The following is a 22,370-nucleotide window of genomic DNA, read 5'->3' as shown; positions in this document are numbered from 1 at the left end:
GAAACATAAACTGTATGCCACCTGAATAAGAGGTGGCAGGAAAGAGTCCATTCAGTGGGCTGCCATGTGACCTGCTTTATCTTTGAACCCTCTTAACACTGAACACACACCACTTTGGAATGAAGCTACTTGTGTATGGGTTTCTTCCATCCACTAGACTGTCAGAGGCATAGGCATGTCTTACTCACTGTGTACTCAGCACAGAACTTTGTATATGGCAGATGCTCAAAAATATTGCTTCTCACACTTCCTTAAATGTATGGCAGCTGCTCCCAGTCTGATCCCACAGGCTTCTAAATCTCGGGAGGGAAGACAGGAAGTGATGGACTTGTCCTACCTGTTCCACTCTCAGCATGTCAATGATCTGGTCAAATAATGGTGTTCTCAGCAGATCTCGGTGGATTAACAGAGTCTCTAAAGCATTACAGGCGGCTGGATATTCGCATTTAGAGTCTCTAACTGAAAGAGGAGGACAAAAAATGGTTTTTATTAACATGATCCTGAGCCACCAAGGACATGACAAGTATTTTGCCCGCATAAAACGGGACACCACTGAGCTCACCTAGTCTGGTGATCTTGTCGACACTGGCCTCTGAGTCCACGTACATGTGGCAGATGCCTTCACTGTGCCCCATCACTGGAATGCCCTTAGCAGCTTTCTGGATGTTTCTGACCAGCTGAGAGGAGCCGCGTGGAATGATTAGATCTATCATTTTGTCTAGGCGGCAAAGATCTTCCACTTCTTCTCTGGTATTCACCTGAAAAGGCAGAGAATAAAAGATAAAGATGACATCTTCTGATCACACAAAATATGGAAGTAGCAGCATCCCTTTCACAGATAAATGTCTATATCTCCTGAGAACTAAGTCTGATGCTCTGAAAACTTATTCCAAAAACAAGATTAAGGAACATCCCTGGTGGTCCAGTGGTAAAGAATCTGCCTTCTAATGCAGGGGATGTGGGTTTGATCCCTGGTCAGGGAACTAAGATCCCACATGGCACGGGGCAACTAAGCCCGTGTGCCCCAACTATTGAGCTCACACACCTCAACAAGAGAGCCCAGGTGCCACAAACTACAGAGCTCAAGTGCCCTGGAGCCCACGTGCCACAACTACAGAGAGAAAACCTGCACGCCACAACTAGAGAGAAGCCTGCGTGCTGCAACTAGAGAGAAACCTGAGCAGACCGCACGCCATAATGAAAAGATCCCGCATGTCTCAACAAAGATCCCATGTGCCACAACTAAGACGCAACACAGCCAAAAATAAATAAATAAATAAGGAAAATAAATAAATATTAAAAACAAGATTAAGTTCCTGATCATGGGAATTGAAAGTTGTCCAGCAAATGCTTATCAAACTCTACACATTAGGTCCTGTGCTCTGCATTACAAAACATGCAAGAAAGGGTCCCTGCCCTCAAAGAACTCAAGAGTCTGATAGGGAAGACAGGACTACCCTATGACTAGCCATAACACAGGACAGACATTTTTAAGATGCTAGAAGAAGTACAACGTGCTATCTCTGGAAGGTCGAGGAGGTACAGAGTATGCCAGACTATGAAGATCACAAAAGGAAGTGGCTGCTCCGTTGGCTCTCTAATCACAGCCTAATGACATGTTGGTCTTGCTAGGGAGTCACGGTTCTCCACGACTTCTGCTGACAACCTCTACCCTGGGATGCTGGCTGGAGTGACTAAAGTGCTTGTGTTAGAACTCTGAGATTATGGACATTTTTTCCTTCCTCTTGATTTTTAATTTTCCCCCATATGGACATGTTACTCACAAGAGAAGTACAAATATACACACATGTACAAGAAGGTTCATGGCAACTTTAATCTGCATTGCACCAAACCAGAAACAACCCAAATGTTCATCAACAGAAGAAAGGATAAGCTGTAGTACGTGCATATAAATGGAATACTACACAGCAATAAAAAAGGGAAAAGTACTGCTAGATGCAACAATGAGGATGAATCTCATGGACATGAGAAAGAAATACCTGAACAAAAGAAATACAGATAAAAGAGTGCGTTTTGTATTATTTCACTTATATGAAATTCAAGAATAGGCAAAAGAAATTTAATGTGAAGAAAGTAAAAAGAGAGTGGTTTCCTGGCGGTGGGGTGGGGCCTACTGATGGGGAAGGGCACAAGGGAGACTTCGGGGTACTGGAAATAGTCTGTATCTTGATGCGGGGGGTGGTTATATGCGTGTATGTAAGCGGACACAATTACAGAGCTGTTCACATGTGATTAGGGTACTTTATGTATGTTATACATCAATAAGAAGGAGGAGAGGAGGAAATCTGTCGAATTAAACTAGGGTATGGAGCAGCTGGGATTGGAGCCCCTACAGCCTGTGCTCTTTCTACCCACTATGTTGCTGTAAGAATAACCCAGCTTCTTGTCAGGGAGCATGTAACAAGGCAGGTTTGTAGACACCCTCCTAGCAGCCAACGGAATCCTGGAATGTTGGAGTGAGTGGGCCTCAAGGGAAAAATAGAAGGATCTGGAGTCAACCTAGGGCCAAATCTAAATTCTGGGTGATTCTGGCTACGTTATTGTACCAATGAGCCTATTTTTCTTCCATCTATAAAATGGACCTAATAATTTTTCTCACAAGGTTGTTGTGAGGATTAAATGAGATAATGAAATGAAAGTGCCTTGCCCACAGTAGGTACTCAATAAAACTATCTAGTACTACAAAACCTCCACTGGACGGTTGAGGAGAGTGACACAATGGTTAAAATAATGACCATAATAATAATAGTGTTAACAGCATGACCTCATACTTACAAGCTGCATGACGGTTTCCGACAAACCTTCATAAAATGTATCTGTCTGACTTGGCCTAAATCACCACCAGTGAGCAGAACCCAGGCCTCACTCACAGTCTGGGTCTGGTATTCCTGTTGCCTGGGACCTTAAGAATGAAGGGTTAACAGGCATTCTTGTAAATCAGCAGTACCACGACACAGCCGTATGAGAGGGACCTTCCTGAGCCACTCAAGACCCATCTGGGTCAAGGCAGCCCTGCCATTGTCTAATGTCACCGGCACACTGGACCTGCTGCTCCTCCAATCAAACCTGTCTGCACTGGCTTGGCCTTATGTGGCCTAAGCTTTGCTTCAAACACCCAAAGACCTGACCTGGCCCCTCTGGGCCTGACCTGGCTCATTCCCAGGGACCTACCAGCTGTACGGCCTCCTTGATTCCATGGATTGAGAGGGCCTCCTGGGTCAGGAGGTGAAGAATCCGGTTGCTGTGTGAGGCCTCCTTCCCTCCTTTGAGTAACAAGCCATTACCACTTGCGATAGCCAAGGCTGCCACCTGCAGATCAAAGAGGAGAGCAATGAACCAAAGGGAAAAAGCAGTAAAAGTAAGGGTAACATTAGTGCTCGCTGAGCACATTTCCTGTGCCAACCACTGTTAATCACTTTGTAAGGCCTACCATGTTTCATCTTCACAACATTCCAGTGAATTAAGTACCTGTTTTATCCTCTGCTTTACACATAAGGACACTGAAGCACAGAGAAGTTGGTGACTCCCCAAGGTCACACAGCTTATAAGCGGCAGAGCTGGGGGCCTTGACTCCAGAGCCAAAGCCCCGGACCTTAGGAACTCTACTGTACAGCTTCCTTAGCACCATTACGCTGTAACCTGAGTTAAGTGCCCAGGGTCACATGAGCACTCCCCTCTCTGGCCACGGTGGAGGACAGGTGCTCAGCGGCCTCTTGACTCAGGTGTTTTTCCACCTGACTCAGGCTGGGCGGCATCTCTGGCCACATCGTACCCTGGCCCTGTCATTGTTCCGAGAGCTCTAATGGCTGGTGCTGAGACCCTGGAGAGGACTAGAGCTGCCAGCCCCTGGACAGCTGGGGCAGAGACTGCTGGGAGGAAGAAGCAGGCCATCCAGGAGGGGGGTTAGTTACCCTCTTAGAGCCAAGAGCTAATGACACTCACCTGATCATCCAAGGCCTGAAGCTGAACTTTCTGAATGCTCTCAGGATGAATGAAAATCTTCCCGTTTTTGTAATGTATCAAAAGAAACTTTAAAAAACTTGCTTGAACACGTTAATCTCCAGATTAATGGTTCTTAATCCTTTTGTTTTTGTTGCTCATGAACCCCTTACAAAAATTATGTAAACTTTTCCCAGATAAATGCACAAACACACAGCATTCTACATATAACTTTTAGGATTCATGGATTCTGTGATGCCATGTGAGGAACCTCAGCTGTAACTGGCTGAAGAGGAAACCTTTCCCTCATGAAGTATTCGCTAGTATGGATAAAAGGCAGCAGAGAAAACTTCATGAACACGGCCTAAAGAGAGACTTAGGACCCACTTCTACCAGCTGATGGGAGTTCTGCAGTTATCTCTGGGGGTTCTCTGTGAGACAGATATACAGCCAGAAAGGGGCTGAGGACAGACCCCAATGGTATGAGAGTCCCTTGGTGGACCAGCTGGTTTTAGGTCATGTCAGGGAATAGCCTCCACAGAGCATGGGGAACTCCCATGGTCACCTATGCCCTAGCGTAAAAAGGTACTGGTTCTTATTTATTTATTTTTAAAATTATTTTTAAAAAATAAATTTATTTATTTATTTATCTATCTATCTATCTATCTATTTATTTATTTATTTTTGGCTGGGTCTTCGTTGCTGCCCACTGGCTTTCTCTAGCTGCAGCGAGCGGGGGCTACTCTTCGTGCGGTGTGCAGGTTTCTCATTGCAGTGGCTTCTCTTGTTGCGGAGCCTGAGCTCTAGGCACGTGGGCTTCAGTAGTTGTGGCACGCAGGCTCAGTAGTTGTGGCTTGCGGGCTCTAGAGAGCAGGCTCAGTAGTTGTGGCACACGGGCTTATTTGTTCTGCGGCATGTGGGATCTTCCCAGACCAGGGATTCAACCCGTGTCCCCTGCATTGGCAGGCGGATTCTTAACCACTGCATCACCAGGGAAGTCCCTTTTGTTTGTTTTTAAATAGAATCTCTCTGTGAGACTTTGGGGCTAGTGCAAAGAAAAGGCTGGTATCATCCTACTGGACAGTACAGTGGGGAAGTGGTTCCAGATTTCTGGGCGAGAATTTAGGGCAATGAGCAAGACCACCCTCTAATACCACCTTGTACTTCAGAGCATGGCCACTTGGCAAAACCTCTGCCACATGGTTTTGCCTCAATTAGCCTGTGATTTGTCAGATTTCTTAAAGGGGGTCACACGCTAGTTTCCATTAACTACTGAAAGTTCTTTTTCCTAAGAGATGTACCTACAGGAAGCCATCTGCGACACTGATAATAAATGGGTCTTTTTCACATGGGCAAAACCAGCTATTAGATGAATGAGCCTGCAGTAGCTTAGCAGGGACCCTGTGGTCAGGGAACAAAGTGCTCCAGTGAGCTAAGTTTTTGTTTTTGGCCGCACTGCACGGCATGTGGGATCTTAGTTCCCTGAGCAGGGACTGAACCCGCACCCTCTGCAGTGGAAGCACAGAGTCTTAACCACTGGACCACCAGGGAAGTCCTAAGTTTTTTGGAAATGTACTCCTGTGTCATGGCATGGGAGATTCATCAGGGCTGGAGGCCCAGCTCCATCCTTACAAATGTCACAGGAAAATTAACTTCTATAAGCTTCAGTTTCTTCAACTGTAAAATGGACATATGAATTACTTTTTTTAGAATTACCAGAAAAATCAAAAACATAAATTGCCTTAAGCGCAACCTGAGAATAAAGTCTCAAAAATTACCTCTGGGGGAAGGAAGGAAGGAAGGAAGGGAGGGAGGGAGGGAGGGAGGGAGGGAGGGAGGAAAGGAAAGAAAAGAAAGATATCTTCGGGAGATTTATCTGAGTCCTGAAAAGAAGCTCTTCCTCCAATTCCCTACCCTAATGGCAGGCATTAGTCACATACCTGGGGTAGACAGTCAGGGCGAGATTCAAAGATGACCAGTAGAACTCCAATTGGGACAGTCACTTGTTCGAGCTCCAAGTCTTTGGCAATTCGGGTCCGGCGCAAAACCCGCCCCACGCTGTCCTGTGAGGAGGCTGCGATCTGCCGCAGACCGATAGCCAGGCTGTTCAGTTTAGACGTGGAAAGGCTCAAACGTTTCAGCAGAGGAGCTGCGAGTCTCCCTGAAGAGGTGTGAAGAGCACATGATGAAGCGGTAGACCTGGGCGGGCTATGGCTGTTTTACTGAACACATGGCACTGTGTTAGGAACAGACATGGAACTCAGGGGGTGTCAGGGAGACAAGGACATGTCATTTACACAGCTTTTCTGGGAGGGGCAGTTGGGCAGTATACATCATCATGTAAAGGTATGGACACACCCACGCCCTTGGTGCCAGCAATTTCGGTTCCAGAAATTTGTCATTTGTATCAGCAAACCTGCATGTAGTGAGGATACTCATCACAGCATTTCTATTATAGTGGGAAACTGGATTCTACCTATAGATTCAGCCAATGGGGTACAATGCAGTTACTATAAATAAATGTCTATATTTACTGATATGGAAAGCTGTCCAGGATGTAGTTTGTGAAAAAGGCAAACTATAAAACAGCATGTATGACATCACCCTAGTTATCACACATTGCATATACATGTGCAGAGAGATGTCGGAAAGCATCAAGAACAGTGATGATCTCTGCCTATCTTTCTTTTTTTTTTTTGTGGTACGCGGGCCTCTCACTGTTGTGGCCTCTCCCATTGCGGGGCACAGGCTCCAGACGCACAGGCTCAGCGGCCATGGCTCACGGGCCCAGCCGCTCCGCGGCATGTGGGATCTTCCCGGACCGGGGCACGAACCTGCGTCCCCTGCATTGGCAGGCAGACGCTCAACCACTGCACCACCAGGGAAGCCCTCTGCCTATCTTTCTGCGTTATTTAAATTTTTTATAATGAGTGAATTATTTTTATAAGCAGAAGGAATAAAGATGTTTTCTTCTGAAATAAAAACTTAAATAGAATTATGGTAAGTTCATATACAGAATTTTCTTTAAATTTGCATATAACAGCATGCACAGTGTGATCCTCTCTCTCTCCACACACACAAATACACACATACTCAGGAAAACCATTTGGAATCACGTATCACAAATCATTACTATGGTTAATGTTGAATGATATTATGAAGAATTTCCCCTTCTTTTTTATAGTCACAACCACCAAGACAAAAATTATAAAAAGACTTCTACTTTGGAGGGGGGGAGCCAACCTTATATTAAGAAAAAAAATTAAACCATAATTTTATCAACCAATTACATCAATTTAATTTTCTTCACTTCTCCCCATGTGCTAAAAATCATTTTAATTGTAGTGCATATTATACTCTAGTTTTTCACCTCAATGCACGTACATTTTCCATGTTGCCAAAATTATTTTAATTACCACTAAATATTCCACTGAGTTGATACAGTTCAATGTACATGTCTGTACCTATGTTATTAGACACTCAGGTTGTTTCCAGTTTTCAATGGTATAAATAATCCTGCTCTAAGAAACTTTATATACAGAGCTATTTTTTCCTCTTGCAATCTTTTCTTAGGGATAAATTTCCTGAAATGGGCTCACGGACTTAAAGGTGATTACCATGCTTGTGTATACCTGAGACTTTGTTCTTAAGCCATGTGTGTCTTTGCGGATTTCCAGAGAGAGATAACTGGGATCAGAAGTCAGAGTTCTACCAACAACTAGGTGTGTGACCTTGAGCAGCAGCTTTAACCCCTGTGGGTCTTAATTCTTTTAACTTAAAGAACTGGATAAGATGACAATAATAGTAATAAAGATTTCTTCCATTTATTTAAATTTTTTATGGCTTTCCAATACTGCAAAAATTCAAAAGACCAGATGTAAAGTCTAAAGCAAGTTCCAAAGTAATGGCTCAAAAATGTTTTAAGGAATGAAAATAATGTTGATGAGCCCTGCAAGGTTTCTTTAAAGGGAACACCACTAATTTGGATGTTCAATTTGAGGCACATTTATTCACAAGAAAAGGAAATTAAAAACCCCGTAAAATCAACCCCCATTATTTTAGGGTGGAAAAGACAGAGAATTAAGAAAAGGAGAGAAAGATGAGGGCCTACCTGACTCCACATATTTAGCTGTCTTCAATGAGAGTTCAGCCATCTCACTTATGCTACCATTAGCACCTCAAGGGCATTTCTAGATGGCAGACTACATACTGGTTAAGGAACTAGGAGATAAGCTATCTTTCAACACAGGCTGCACAAACTATTTCCACAACTATTTTATATGCACTGTCCATCTGGGTTTCGTTCCCAGATCTGCCACTGGCTGTATGGTTTTAGGCATGTAACAACTTCTCTCCGCTTTAGTTTTCTCCTCTGTAAAACAGGGATAATAAATAGTAGGTACCTTATAGGTACCATGTTCTGAAGAGAAAATCAGATCCTGCCTTTTAATCCCTTAGCATAATGCCCAGAAACACAGAAAGGCCTCAGTAAATGTTAGCTGCTATTAGCTTAATGTCTAAAATAGTGAGGTCCTCAATCTTTTTCTTTTTTGTCTTGAAATTGCCACAGTAGCCATGGCTTGTGACTGTGGGGAATGGAAGGAAAAAGCCCCTCAGTGGGTGGGGGGTGGGTAGGTGTTATATGGAATATCTGAGAAAAGGAGTGGAGGTAGTACGTGTACTTTGAAAACTCCCAACGAATACCAGCCACCAACCCTCAATAAAAATGATGTATACAGTATGTAATTTCTTCCATAACCATCTTGACTTTAGGCAGACTATAAGAATTATTAGTAAAACAAAGAATAAAGCCCAAAATAAATCTCTCTATAACTAAGTTGCCTGGTCTTTACCTTCTGCCTCCTCCAAGTCTTTTTTGTTGGCTAACAGGATCTCATCTCGCTGGTCCGTCAACAGATCAGCCAGATGATGGATAATCTCTGCTCTCTAGGAAAAAAGGTAAAACATTAAAACAAATAAGCAAACATGTTACCCCATAAAGAACGCACACCACACTTTTAAACCTACTCTTCTGAGTGTGCCAGGCCTTGCTCCTAAATCCCAGTCATCAACTACTGAAACCTCCTTACTTCACTCATTCGTTTCCCACCACTGCTCCCCTCATTTTTCCTTCCTCTCTCACTACTAACCTCCCCATTTCTTCTCACTTTTCTTCCTCTTTTACCACTCTTGATCATGATGATTAGCAAACCACAGCTTTGTGGTGGGGGAGAGGGTATGACGAATTTTTCAGTTTGTCCATGAGACAGGCACCTGCACTTTGAATCAGCATGACATACACATCTCACCTATTTAATAGCACCAGCTGTAAAGCTGATTTCCCACGTAAGTTTTTGCATCTAGTTCTTCTTTTTCGACAATTATTTATTAAATGAATTCAGTCAAAGGGGAAAAACCCAGTCCTGGATGCTGGAGGAGACCCCAATCCTTACCCACCTAGATAAGGAAACATGGCAAATCAGAGTAGTGATTACTAAAGGAGTAAAAGAAGTGATTTAATAGAGAGAGAAGCTAGGGTTCTCCTGGGCTTTCCTTTTCCTACTTGTAGTTATTTAAAATTTTCTTCTCCCTTCTCAGGCCAAAGTACTCCCCGGAAGAAACCTATATACATCACTTTCAAATCCAGCCTCAACACCACAACCCTTGGGAAGCCAGCACCCTGCTTCCACCTGACCTTCTCACACTTCATCGTGTCTGCTACTTCAACTGACTAAGTCACTGTGGACAGGGCAGGGCTATGGAGCAGGCTCTGAACTTCCATCTTCTAGGTAATCTTGGTGATTTGGATGAGGTGGGAAAAGTTACTCTCCTACATTTCCCTGCCCAGTATGTGGCAGGATTTGGAAGCCTCTCTGGTCTGATTTTCATGATACTTTTGATCAAAACATCATAGTGATGCAAAGCTACCTTAGGCTTCAAGCCTATACAAGACAATAGGGAAAATGAAATTTAGAAAAAGAAAAAAGGCAGAACAAATCTGAATCAGAGTTGTAACTCAGATATAACTCTACAGGACTCGAGGAATGAAGGGGGAAACATCGGGCTTGACTGTGTACTAAACCTCACAGTTATGACTCACTCTGAAAACTAACAAAACTATCAGCTAGGGTTATTACCTGCTCAGGTTCCAAAGTGGCCAACATCCTTCCTCCTGATCGAGCCATTTCTCCCTGCTGCTCCACGGTAGGGCCTGCAAGAGCATTTGCAAACATCAGCTCACGGTCAGCTCACTGCCCCCTCACTATCCCAGACGTGCACGGGCTCCTTGCAGGCACACAGCACATGCTCAGGGTCTTGGCGTGCTTTTTTCACATCCAGATATCACTCTGACCAATAAACTGGCAGAAGAGCATACCAGATTAACTCAGGCAGAAACACAAGAACCTGTCTGCATTTGTGGGGCAGACAATATGATTTATGTCTTCTAGAGTTCTGCTCAATTCCACTTTGGCTTACATTTTCTAATGTGTTTGCATTTCTGAATGCAGATTATATGGCAGTGCTATCTTTGGGAACACCTGAGAGAGCACATACTGTTTCTTGTGCATCTTTGCATCTCCAGTGTTCATTAGTATCTGGCATCCAGCATGGGCCTAGCAAATGTTTCCTGAGAAAATGGATGCTGATATTCTTTCACTTAGTGATTTTAGTGAGAACAGGAGGCCTAGTTAGGCAGGTTAGATAAGTTTTACAAAACCAAAGTAGAATCCAATTTTGCAAGCAGTGTTCGAAACTATACCATATTTCATAATGTTAGCACATGAATTTTGTTAAGCTCTCCTCCCAGAGGGAGAGCTCAGTGTTCAGACCCATCTAGGCCATGGAGTTACTAGCAATCATCCACAGACCATGGGACTCTATGAAGAACTACTTACCTGCAGGCTTTACTTCGGAAAAGAAGGTGCCAACTTTCTTTCCCTCCACAATGTCTGTGATGACATGCCCAGACACCTTCGGGTGGGTCCCATTGGCAATGACCACAGAAGTACCACCTTGCAAAGCCCAGAGGGCTGCTTTCACCTAATGGGAGAAGTTAGATCCATGGATGAGATTCAGACCTTTGTAGGGTCTAGGCCCCTGCACTTTAAACACGCAAAAACATAGAAAATACAACGTGATACTGAGCAATTTAATTATCTGTAGGAAGGTTCTGCACAGTTCAGAAGCTCTCAAGACACGCCCAGCCCATGCACTCTTCCCAACCCAACCCTGCCATGTGTTGTCTAAAGATAAACCAATCTGCCCCTTGTGCTCAGCGTGTTCTCTAAGACTCTCTAGTACTGGGACGCATAACTTCTACATTGGACTTATTGTGCCAGCTTGCAGCGTCCAGCTTGCTGCTTGCCTGGAATCTGATCGTGAGCACTCTTGGGCTTTTGTACCTGGGGTTCTTGTCCTCCTCTCTGCCATTGCTACGTATGATTCTGTACCTAAAGGGTATAACTTCTTAGAACAATTAATGGGAGAGAAGAACTTTTTAAAGGTTTCATCAAGAAATATTTGAGCTCTGGGGCTTCCCTGGGGGCACAGTGGTTGAGAATCCGGGTGCCGATGCAGGGGGCGCGGGTTCGTGCCCTGGTCCGGGAAGATCCCACATGCCGCGGACCGGCTGGGCCCGTGAGCCATGGCCACTGAGCCTGCGCGTCCGGAGCCTGTGCTCCACAACGGAAGAGGCCACAACAGTGAGAAGCCCGCATACAGCAAAAAAAAAAAAAAAAAAAAAAGAAGAAAGAAATATTTGAGCTCTAATATTAACACTTAACACTTAGAGGATTTATGAATTATGAAAATATATAGACCCTGCCCTTGAGGAGGTTATAATATGAACACACGCTTAATATATTAATAAAAATACATAGAAAGACATGACTAAATATAGTACACAATATGCATTAAACCTGTATTTAGATATGTGTATCTTTAAGTGTGTATGTGCATCAGCCCTCAATTACAAAAGTAAGAAGGATAAAATACAGTTTGGTTTTTAAATTGTTACAGGCAATAAAGGCACCAGATTCTTACCTTGGCTTCCATGCCACCCATTCCCACTCTGGACTTGGTTCCGAATGTCACGGACTGCTGATCACCGGGATAAAATATATCAATGAGCTTTGCATCATCTGACCCTGGGGGGTTGTCAAAGAGGCCTAAAAAGTGGACAAGAGTCGGTAATGCTGTTTAACAGAAGTGAGCATCCCCCAAGACAGACCTCCACAGGGACCTGCCAACTATAACTACTCTGTACTCGACTCATCCAGATAAATTCTGCTATTCCACCAGCTCAAACAAGAAAAGAGGTCAAGGGATTCGTGGAGTCTACTCACACTGAAAACCAGCTCCGGGAGGACGCACCTTACATACTTTTATAACTTTGCCTGATGAATGAATGTTTGCCAGCAACAGAGCACGGCCATATCCCTGGCACAGAATTTACTGGCCCTGCCCACAGTCTACAGGGAAGCTATCCTCACCTTTGCCATTTCTACTATGATGCTGAACCTTAAGGATGCAACTGAAAAAGATGAGTGGCTTTTTCACAAACAGTGCAGCAGCTGTATACTGTTTAATGTGACTCTTTCCAAGGGCATGACATATGGAACAGGTTCTCATTAACTCTCACAGTCACATTATACTCCCCACATTATGGGTAAGCCTTTCTGAAGGTTAGGCTGAGTCAGCAGAAGAGCGCATGACTCTTGGCTTTCAGTCTGGATTTGTCACCACAAAGCCTGTGTCCTCTTTATAGCTGAGTAGCGTGACATAAAATAAGAGGTACACAAAATGTTACATGCATACCATCCGAGATTAAAAATCCTCACAATTTCACTTCAAAAAGGAATGTGTCTGAGCCTTAAAAGGGGAAAAGAGGGCCTGAGAAAATGGAGTCATGTCAAGGTCTAAGAGGGACACAGACAGGGAGGAACTGCTAGTGGTCAGGAACTGGCTGAAGGACATTTTAGGCAGTGATGTTTTTGGGTTTTAAGTTACTGCTTTTCCTGTGCTAAAATATACCCCTGTGCTCCACTGCTCCAAATCATTTTTTAAAAATTAATTAATTAATTTTTGGCTGTGTTGGGTCTTCGTCGCTGTGCACAAGGTTCCTCTAGTTGCGGACAGTGGGGGCTACTCTTTGTTGCAGTGCACGGGCTTCTCATTGTTGTGGCTTCTCTTGTTGTGGAGCACGGGCTCTAGGTGCACAGGTTTCAGTAGTTGTGGCACATGGGCTCAGTAGCTGTGGCACACGGGCTTAGCTGCTCTGTGGCATGTGGGGTGTTCCTAGGCCAGGGCTCGAACCCGTGTCCCCTGCACTGGCAGGCGGATTCTTAACCACTGCGCCACCAGGGAAGCCCTATTCCAAATCTTTAACACAACCGTGCCATGTGCATCCTTAGGAGAGTAAGTGAATCAGAGCAGTGAGGACATTAGTGTCCAGCGCACAACAAAGTAGTGCAAACCACGAGCAGCAATTACAGGGAGAGAGAAATAACCTCTCACAACCCCTATCTGCCTCAACCCAGCACCCCACAGTTCCCAGGGTCTTCTGCTGGGTTCATCTCAGAAGGCACTATGCTATGAGACCATGAGTAGTACTGGACAATTCTAAGGCAAACCCTCAGAGACACCTAGGAGTTCCTAGCATTCTGATATTCTGCCTCCTCCTCTTCTTTATAGCAGCTCTCAAACCCACCAAGAGCGTATTTAAAATTCAGATAATGTTCTAAAAATCAATATTCAGTGGATAACTAATCAGAGTGAAAAGCACAAGCCTGCCAACGAGCAGTTTTGGTGTTTGAGGCTGCATTAAAACTAAGGTTGACTAGAGTCTAGTTCAGGTTGGATTTCATATATTGATCTCTCAAACGCATATCCTTTGCCTTGCTAGGCAGTATAGGAGAGAAGAGTGTAGATTTTTAAACTGAAAAGATTTAGATTCAAAACCAGCCTCTGCCAAGTATTAGCTACGTGACTTTGAATAAACCATTTAACTAATGTGAACTCAATTTTTAATTTCTTCATCTGAATAATAGGCTAACCTACCTACTTTGCAGGGTTGCTACAAGGGTGAATAAATTGACATTTATAAAGCACCTAGCACAGTATTTGTACACATCAGAAGTTGAAAAAAAATCTTGTGACTAACCAAAATGCCTTGTTCTCCAGAGTGGCTTACTCTTACCCCAGCTTAGTTGTTCCTATCCTGAGACTTCAAATTTACAGTGAATAAACATGGTACCAAGACTTCATACAGGTAAAGATACTGATCTGTAAGTATGCTATCTCTGACCCTCCACGTGCGCAGGAGACAGATCACAGCACTGGTACCTGCCCCTGCCTCCACCAGGCAGCCCCCTGACCTTCACTTATGCTGCTGAAGTGTAAACTGGGGAACAAGTCCTGCCATATTAACCTGCCATGGGTGTGGGCAGGGAACTAAATAGGTTTTTCTGACTTCCTGGGAATGTAATGGGAGACTTTTGGGATCCTGTAGGTTTGGCCTATTTTAGACACATCTACCATATCTATGGGTCAAAATGTAAAACGGGAACAGCTTCAGAAAGTGAGACGAGTGAATGGAGAGCCAAGTTGGAGCCAAGAGGGGCCCCTCCACGAAGAAGGCGAAAGCAGAGAGGAAAAGAGTAACACAGAAGAACACAGTGGTCATACAGCCTGGATTTTCTGCAGTGGCTCCAATTTAAAATAATGTGTCTTGTGATTTACATTAAAACTAAAAGTGATCAAGACCCCAATGAGGTATCACTTCACACCCATGAGGATGGCTACAATCAAAAAGGCAGATACCAAGAGGGAAATGTTGGTGAGAATGTGGAGAAACTAGAACCCTCATACACTGCTGGGAAAATGTAGAAAGGTGCAGTTGCTTTGGAAACCAGGCTGGTATTTCTTCAAAAGGCTAAACATATGATCCAGCAATTCTACTGCTAAGTAAAATAAAGAGCATCTTCACACCAAAACTTGTGCACAAGTGTTCACAGAAGCATTAGTCACAATAGCTTAAATGTCTATCAGCTGATGAGTAGGTAAATAAAATGTAGTATATCTATATAGTGGAATATTATTTGGCAATAAAAATAAATGAAGTACTAATATGTGCTATAATATCAATAAACCTTGAAAACATTAAGTGAAAAAAGCCAATCACAAAGGATCACATACTGTATGATCACATTTATATAAAATGTCTAGAACAAGCAAATCAACAGAGACAGAAGGTAGACTAGAGGTTGCCAAGGGCTGGAGAGTTTCAGGGGAAGTGAGGAACGATTGCTAATGGGTATGGGTTTCTTGATGGGGTGATAAGAAATGTTCTAAATTGTGGTGAGCGTTGAACAACTGTATGGATATACTAAAAATCACTGAAATATAAATTTTAAATAGGTGAGTTGTATGTTACGTGAATTGTATCTCCATAAAGCGGTTATAAAAAAAAAAATTAAAGTGCCTGGAGGTAACAACATTTCAGCATTCAAACTTCATCTCCCAGACCACCCCCACCTTCTTTTGAATCATAAAACCCTTTGTGGACCATAGGGCTCAGAAAATAATGGTCCATAGTTAAAAAGATCAGAAGCACTCAAACAAAGAGGGGAACTCATGTGCTCACACATACAGTATTTAAAACAAAGACTGGATAAAAAGAAAAGGCATTACTTTGTACCTTCTACATCTGAAAGAACAATTAAGAGGTCAGTCTTCATTTCCACAGCCAGACGGGCAGCCAGGCTATCGTTATCTTTAACACTAATAACCTAAAATGCAGATAAAAAGTTGTGAGCTTTGCAGTTCAAAAAGTTCACGGAAGTACTCAGCTAGGCTCTGGCAGGAAAAATTAACAACCCTGAGTATGTGCATGACAGCTCTTACAGGCCTTTCAGTTTGCAAAACACCATGCCTACTGGCAACCCCCTTTCCAAATATGCACCCTTCTATCCACTGACATACACAAGCCATGCTCACAGCACCACCTTAAATCACTATTGCGCCTCACCCAGTGGAACGAAACCCCCCGTCTTCAGAAGAGCTTATGCAGCCACTGCTCCAGGATGCCAGCTTCTCTCCCCATCTCTCCATCTTGTTTATGCCCAACGTCCGGTGTTAGTACATGCAGCATAGCATGGCATTAGTGTCTACAGCATGCTCAACCCTCGGTAATACTTTACCCACATTTACCCCCTGGAGATCACTATTGGGCTCTGCTGGGGGCACAACAGCATCGTTTGTGTTGACAATGGGGACGATGTTCATTCGGAGGAGCTCATGAAGTGTTCCATTGAGGTTCCGGCGCTTCTGCTCATCGTGAAAATCCAAATTGGTCACCAAAATCTATGGGGATATATGTATATGTATAGCTGATTCACTTTGTTATAAAGCAGAAACTAACACACCATTGTAAAGCAATTATACTCCAAAAAAGATGTTAAAAAAATAAATAAAAATAAAAGGGGTAAAGAGATTGAAAAATGCAGGAGACAGGAAAATGATGAACTTCCGAGGAACAGCATCCAAAGGATGCTAAGAGTAGAGGAGTTAAGAATGGAACACGCATCTTTGGAGACTTATCCAATTCTTTTGGATATTGGAAAAAAGTTAGAATCACCTGGAAGATTTATTTTAGGATGCTTAAGACTTGCAAAAGTACTTTAATCCTCAGAGAGCTATGAAATCTCGTCCATTTACAAAATTAAGAAAATGAATGTATCTGCTTTAGAGGGATACTGAAGGGAGTAATGACTGCCATAAATTTCTAAAATATCTTTGTATCCCAGCATCTGATTCAAAGTCTGGCCATACATAGTAGGTGCTGAAACATGTAGTGAGTGAATGAATGAATGGTTACTCTGCCTGGAAAATGTATTAAACCACAGGGAATAGGGCCATGTTGTTCCTGTTTTTGCTCTGTGGCTGACCACTGCCAGAGTCAGCAAAGACACGGTCAAGTGGGATGAGTCTGAGAGGTTTATGGAGGTGAGTCTTTAGTCACAAACTGAAAGAAGGGCTGACAAAACTTCGTTCAGGGGACGGGATGCACACAAGCTGCTCAAAGGCAGAGTGGAGAGCTGGGTGTGGGGGCCGGTTAACAGCTCCACTCCCTGACTTGAATCAGGGTATTAGGCAATGTTTAGCAGGAGAGAAAGATAAAGGCGGGTGACAGTAAGAAACAAAATGGTAACAAACTCCGAAGCTCAGGAATAAATGTTTCAGTGAAATCTCTGCAACGTTCATGGAAGAGGGTTCTTGTGATGTAGGGCAGCGCTGACGTAGGAAAAGGCTGGAGGAGGATGGCCAAGAATTCTTGGAAGGTACTGAAACAGTCCAAGTGGGAATGGTTAAGCCCTGAACTAGGGTCTGGCTATGGTAACTGAGAAGATGACAGCAGCCTTAATGATATGGAAAATGTGGGTGAAGAAGACAAAACGATAACATCACCAAGGGAAATAATTTACTCACTCATTTGATAAAAAAGTTATTGAGTACCTCTGAAATGCCAGACCCTGCACTAGCTCTTGGGATAGAGAATAAAAATGTTGATGATTTGGGGAAGATGGAACGGGTTAGATCATGAATGTCTTTTCAGAAAGTTTAGCCCTGTAGGAAAAAGGCCTGGGACAAAGGTGAATATATAGATTCTGGTTCTGGTGGTGGAAGGTCAAACAATAAAAGTAAACACGTGTGTGCAGGAGAGGCAAGCCGGAGGTATAAAGGTCCAGTGAAAACACCTGTGGCTCCAACAGCTTAACAAGACATGCGAGACAAGAGACCAGAGAGAAAAGTATGTGCTTGGAGAAGGGCAATCTGTTAGGATGCAAATAAGTTTCATTTCTATGAATGAAAAATAGCTGTTGTCCTTGTTTAAGTCTTTAATCTGACAAACAACTTATGGGAGATTTTCAAAAGCCCCTGATAATGGTCTTCAAAACAAGATTACTAAAGAAAACAAGGAACCACAGGATAAGGTGCAAAGGGTACAGATTTCTTACAGATCAGATCATGGGGAAGGCAAAGGTGTGGGAGTGAAGGTGCCCCTGGATGAAGGCTTGCTGGAAACTGGAGGGCACAGAGCTCTTTTACATCAATATTAATAAAAACGGCTAATGTACAGTATTTTTAATGATACTTTCACTAAAACAAACAAATGAACAAAAAACCTGAAGAAGTATCATACCTGGGAAAAAACAAAACAAAACAAAAGCATAGTTCCTGGATCTAAGTTTCCACACCTGGCTCCATGCACTTAAAAAAAAAATTAAAGACTAAAACTGTTATTGCACTATGGAGGAAAAAAGAGCTGATAATAAAAGGAGACAAAAATTGAGATTTCCATTGCATTTATGTAACCGAAAAAAAAATCTAGGATTACAGAGAGTGGGGTCCCAGCCACAAACAAAAGAATCCAAGTCCATGCCTTTCTGTTTCAGCTCCCTTACTCAAGGACACTCTGGTATAATGCCAGAACGTCACTGTGGATAACAACTTAAAAATGATGGAGAGGGACTTCCCTGGTGGCGCATCAGTTAAGAATCCACCTGCCAATGCAGGGGACACGGGTTCGAGCCCGGGTCCAGGAAGATCTCACATGCTGCGGAGCAACTGAGCCCGTGCGCCACAACTACAGAGCCTGCACTCTAGAGCCCGTGAGCCACAGCTACTGAGCCCGCGTGCCTAGAGCCCGTGCTCTGCAACAAGAGAAGCCACCGCAATGAGAAGCCCGTGCACCGCAACGAAGAGTAGCCCCTGCTCGCCACAACTAGAGAAAGCCTGTGCACAGGCAGCAACAAAGACCCAACACATACAAAAAAAAAAAAAAAAAAAAATGATGGAGAACAGAAAAAGTGATAGGAAATGCAAGGGCCAAACCTGAAAGGATGTATACGTAACATCATCTGTGTATAATAACATCTGTGTAAATGATAGGATCAGAGGCAGCAAATTTGAAAGTACCTTGGGGAGTAAGGTTTTTTCAGTTGTTTTGTGATATTTAGATGTTTCTGTTTAGTGTGTAGTTGTATAGCTGATTAAAAACACAACTGAAAAAATTCTGGAAATTTAGGTAAAAAAGAAATAATGTAGAAAGAAGGTTCTAGCACATTCAGGGGGGACCATTAAAATTTTTTAAGTTACATGAGGACTAGAACATGGCTGATTTGTTCACTGCAGTATCCCCAATGTCTAACAGACTCCTTGGTACACATGGTGCTCAATAAAGATTTGCTAAATGAATTAAAAACCAACCAACCGGGCTTCCCTGGTGGCACAGTGGTTAAGAATCCACCTGCCAATGCAGGGGACACAGGTTCGAGCCCTGGCCCAGGAACACCCCGCATGCCGCAGAGCAACTAAGCCCGTGCGCCACTACTGAGCTGAGCCTGTGCTCTAGAGCCCGCGAGCCACAACTACTGAAGCCCGCGAGCCTAGAGCCCGTGCTCCGCAACAAGAGAAGCCACCTCAATGAGAAGCCCGTGCACCGCAACGTAGACCCAACACAGCCGGAAAAAAAAAAAAAAAGTTAAATAATTAAAAAAACAAAAAACAACCAACCACCAGCATTTCCCTTCAACACATAGTAGATATCTATTACATAAGGCAACCACGTGCAAAGAGAAACAAGCCAGCTGAAGTCAAAGAAGCCAATGAAATAAAGATATCTAACCTTTCTATCTTCAGAAGTATCAGTACTTGTAGTAGTCCTAAGAGTTATTTGTATAATAACAAGAGCTAACACTTACTGAGAAAGTACTATTTAACAGACATATTAAATACTTTTCATATATTTTCTCACTGAGCCCTTCCAAAAACTCTTTGCAATAGGCACTGATGACATCCTCATTTTTCAGACGAGGAAACTGAAGCACAAAAAGGTTAGACTTAAAAACTTTCTCCAGATCTCCCAACTAGCAAGTAGTGAAGCTGAGACTGTATCCTGGCAGTATGGCTCCAGAGCCCTGCTCGTATCACCTTGCTCCACGGGAATCACCCTCACAGGTCCCACACCCCCCTTGTGGAGGTCAGCCTCTCACCTGGGCAGCACAGATGCTGTACTGGGTAAACATGGCTTCATACAAGGCCATCAGCCCACTCTGTCCGGCGGCTGCACAGGCTCGGGCTTCTAAGACTGGAATTGCCTGTAACATGCCAACAGACAAGGTGTGGCTGGGGCGAGGGAAGGGGGCCTGAGGACCCTGTTATAGGGGGTGGGGAAGCCACACTTACCATCTCCTTCAGCTGGTTCTGCCCCGAGTGTAGGGCCTGCCGCACGCTCTGAGACAGAAGGATCTCATGGCGCAAGCGTTGCTTGCCAAAGGCTACAGCTCCACTAGTCACCAGCATCATCTCTCGGCCTTGATTCTGCAGTACGGACACCTGATATTGAGGAAGGAAAAGGCACAAGTCCTTGTAATATCTCTTTCCTTTCGTCACAAGAGATTCAGGGAGGGTGGACTAATGAGTGGATCCCAAATGCCGGTTTACAGACCAGCACTGGGCTGGCTCTGGAAGTATCACCCAGGTTGTTTGGTAAAAATACAGAGTCCTACATGCTTCCTCGAATCTGATAAGTAGGTGGCAGATAGAAATGAGGAGTTTTTAATAAGGAGATTCCAGTGTGTAGGTAGGTTTGGCAACCACAGGACTTGAAGATATGTGGAGGAGTCTATAATGCGGAAGATCCAGTTGTTTCAGGAAATAAAGCCCAGAATACAAGTCTGGAGCCAGGGATTGCAACATAAACTTAGCAGATGGCTTCTCAAATTCTAAGGCGTGACCTGGGGAGATGAAGCTGTTTCTGGGGCATGTCTGATTCTCATGCTTTGCCTCTGGCTAGACCAGGGACAGTGCTGTTCCACTCTGTCTGCCTAGAACCAGTTTTGGTTACTTTGTTTCCCAGCTAGGACGGATCCACATGAAAGATTCAAAGATTCAATATTCCTAACCTGTCCATTCCTCCTGATGCTTGAACCTATAACCTAGCTCAGGAACTCGGAGACAGCTATGATAAACCATGATCTAAAAAAAATAACTTATCATCACAGAAAATTTCATACTTAACCGAAGTGGTAAGAATCGAACTACAAAACCCTATGTACTCTTCACCCAGCTTCAACAACCACCTCTCATGGCCAATTTCTCACTCTCCAATATTCCTTTTATAGCTCCACCATTGTTTTATTTTAATTATTTATTTTTAAAAAATATTTATTTATGTATTCATTTGGCTGCGCTGGGTCTTAGTTGCAGCATGCGGGATCTTTACTTGAGGCACGCAGGATCTTTACTTGAGGCATGTGAACTCTTAGTTGTGGCACGTGGGATCCAGTTCCCTGACCAGGCACTGAACCTGGGCTCCCTGCATTGGGAGCGCACAGTCTTAGCCACTGGATCACCAGGGAAGTGCCTCCACCATTATTTTAATACAAATCCCAGGCTCCAGACACATTATTTCATTTGTAAATATTTCAGAAAGCAATTGCTAAAACAGAGGGTATAGGCACACATCCACAAAACATTATCTAAAATATTTCAATAATTCCCTAATATCAAATATCTGGTCAGTGTTCACATTTCCCCAATTTTTTCAGCTTGCTCAAATTAAGGTGAAAATTAAGTCCACACATTGCAATTAGCTGAAGTGTCTCTTAATTCACTTTTAATCCATAGGTTCCTCTCTATAATTTTTTCCCTTGTAATTTGTTAAAGAAACTGGGTTATTTGTCCTTTAGGGTTTCTCAGCCTTGACTTTCCTGCTTCTGTCTCTGTGGTATAGTATTCTATTTCTTGCAAACTGCTGTTAGGTATGAAGGCTTGATTTTTTTTGTCAAGAATTCTTTACAGGTCGTGGTGTCCATCAAGGGGATACATAAGGCCTGTCTTTCTTTTTGTGATGTTAGTTACTGTTGATCATCATCACCATCATCACCATTAATTCATTAGGGGCTATAAAATGCTGATATTCTAATTCATGCATTTCTTCTTTATTTACAGGCTGGAATAATTCCATAAAGGGAAACTTTCCTTCATTAAATATTTGGCTACCTTGAGGTATGGTTTGTATATGAAAGGCAGCACAGATATGTGTCTCTTTCCCTTTATTTACCAGTTTCCAAAATGAGTAGGTTCTCTAGAATCCTTCAAGATGACCAATGAATTTTTTAAAGTATAATTGTGATTCATAGATTTAAACATATTTCATGTGTTTAAATCCAGTGCAGTAATTATTGATGTTCAGATATTCCCATCTCTGACCAATGGAAGCCTCTTTAAGTCAGCTCCTGAGTCCATCTAACATGATCAGATCCCTTGGACAAGACAGTTGACTCCATATGTTAGTACTGCACTGATCTAGAAAACTGTTCCTTAAGGTCCAGGGGTGTCCCCAG

At 43.3% G+C, this 22,370-nt stretch overlaps 1 protein-coding gene across 3 annotated transcripts in view; it reads right to left on the bottom strand.

The window, feature by feature from the left end:
- ALDH18A1 (aldehyde dehydrogenase 18 family member A1) overlaps positions 1 to 22,370 on the bottom strand; it is a 44,169-nt gene that overhangs the window by 6,282 nt on the left and 15,517 nt on the right. Inside the window, exons 3-14 of one of the 3 annotated variants that reach the window (XM_065893799.1) lie at positions 20,209 to 20,358; positions 20,016 to 20,120; positions 16,165 to 16,323; positions 15,659 to 15,749; positions 12,004 to 12,128; positions 10,857 to 11,001; positions 10,098 to 10,171; positions 8,814 to 8,907; positions 5,901 to 6,121; positions 3,193 to 3,330; positions 563 to 758; positions 338 to 459 (exon numbers count right to left, since the gene is read on the bottom strand). In XM_065893799.1, the coding sequence (XP_065749871.1) occupies positions 338 to 459; positions 563 to 758; positions 3,193 to 3,330; positions 5,901 to 6,121; positions 8,814 to 8,907; positions 10,098 to 10,171; positions 10,857 to 11,001; positions 12,004 to 12,128; positions 15,659 to 15,749; positions 16,165 to 16,323; positions 20,016 to 20,120; positions 20,209 to 20,358 (1,620 nt within the window). The remainder of the gene's footprint in view (positions 1 to 337; positions 460 to 562; positions 759 to 3,192; positions 3,331 to 5,900; positions 6,122 to 8,813; positions 8,908 to 10,097; positions 10,172 to 10,856; positions 11,002 to 12,003; positions 12,129 to 15,658; positions 15,750 to 16,164; positions 16,324 to 20,015; positions 20,121 to 20,208; positions 20,359 to 22,370) is intronic. The other 2 variants (XM_065893800.1, XM_065893801.1) reach the window with 2 other exon arrangements.

This window comes from Phocoena phocoena, chromosome 16 (assembly GCF_963924675.1).
Source record: "Phocoena phocoena chromosome 16, mPhoPho1.1, whole genome shotgun sequence".
Taxonomy (NCBI): domain Eukaryota; kingdom Metazoa; phylum Chordata; class Mammalia; order Artiodactyla; family Phocoenidae; genus Phocoena; species Phocoena phocoena.
The sequence above is the reverse complement of the archived record's forward strand: the minus strand, read 5'-3'. Positions and strand labels throughout refer to the sequence as shown.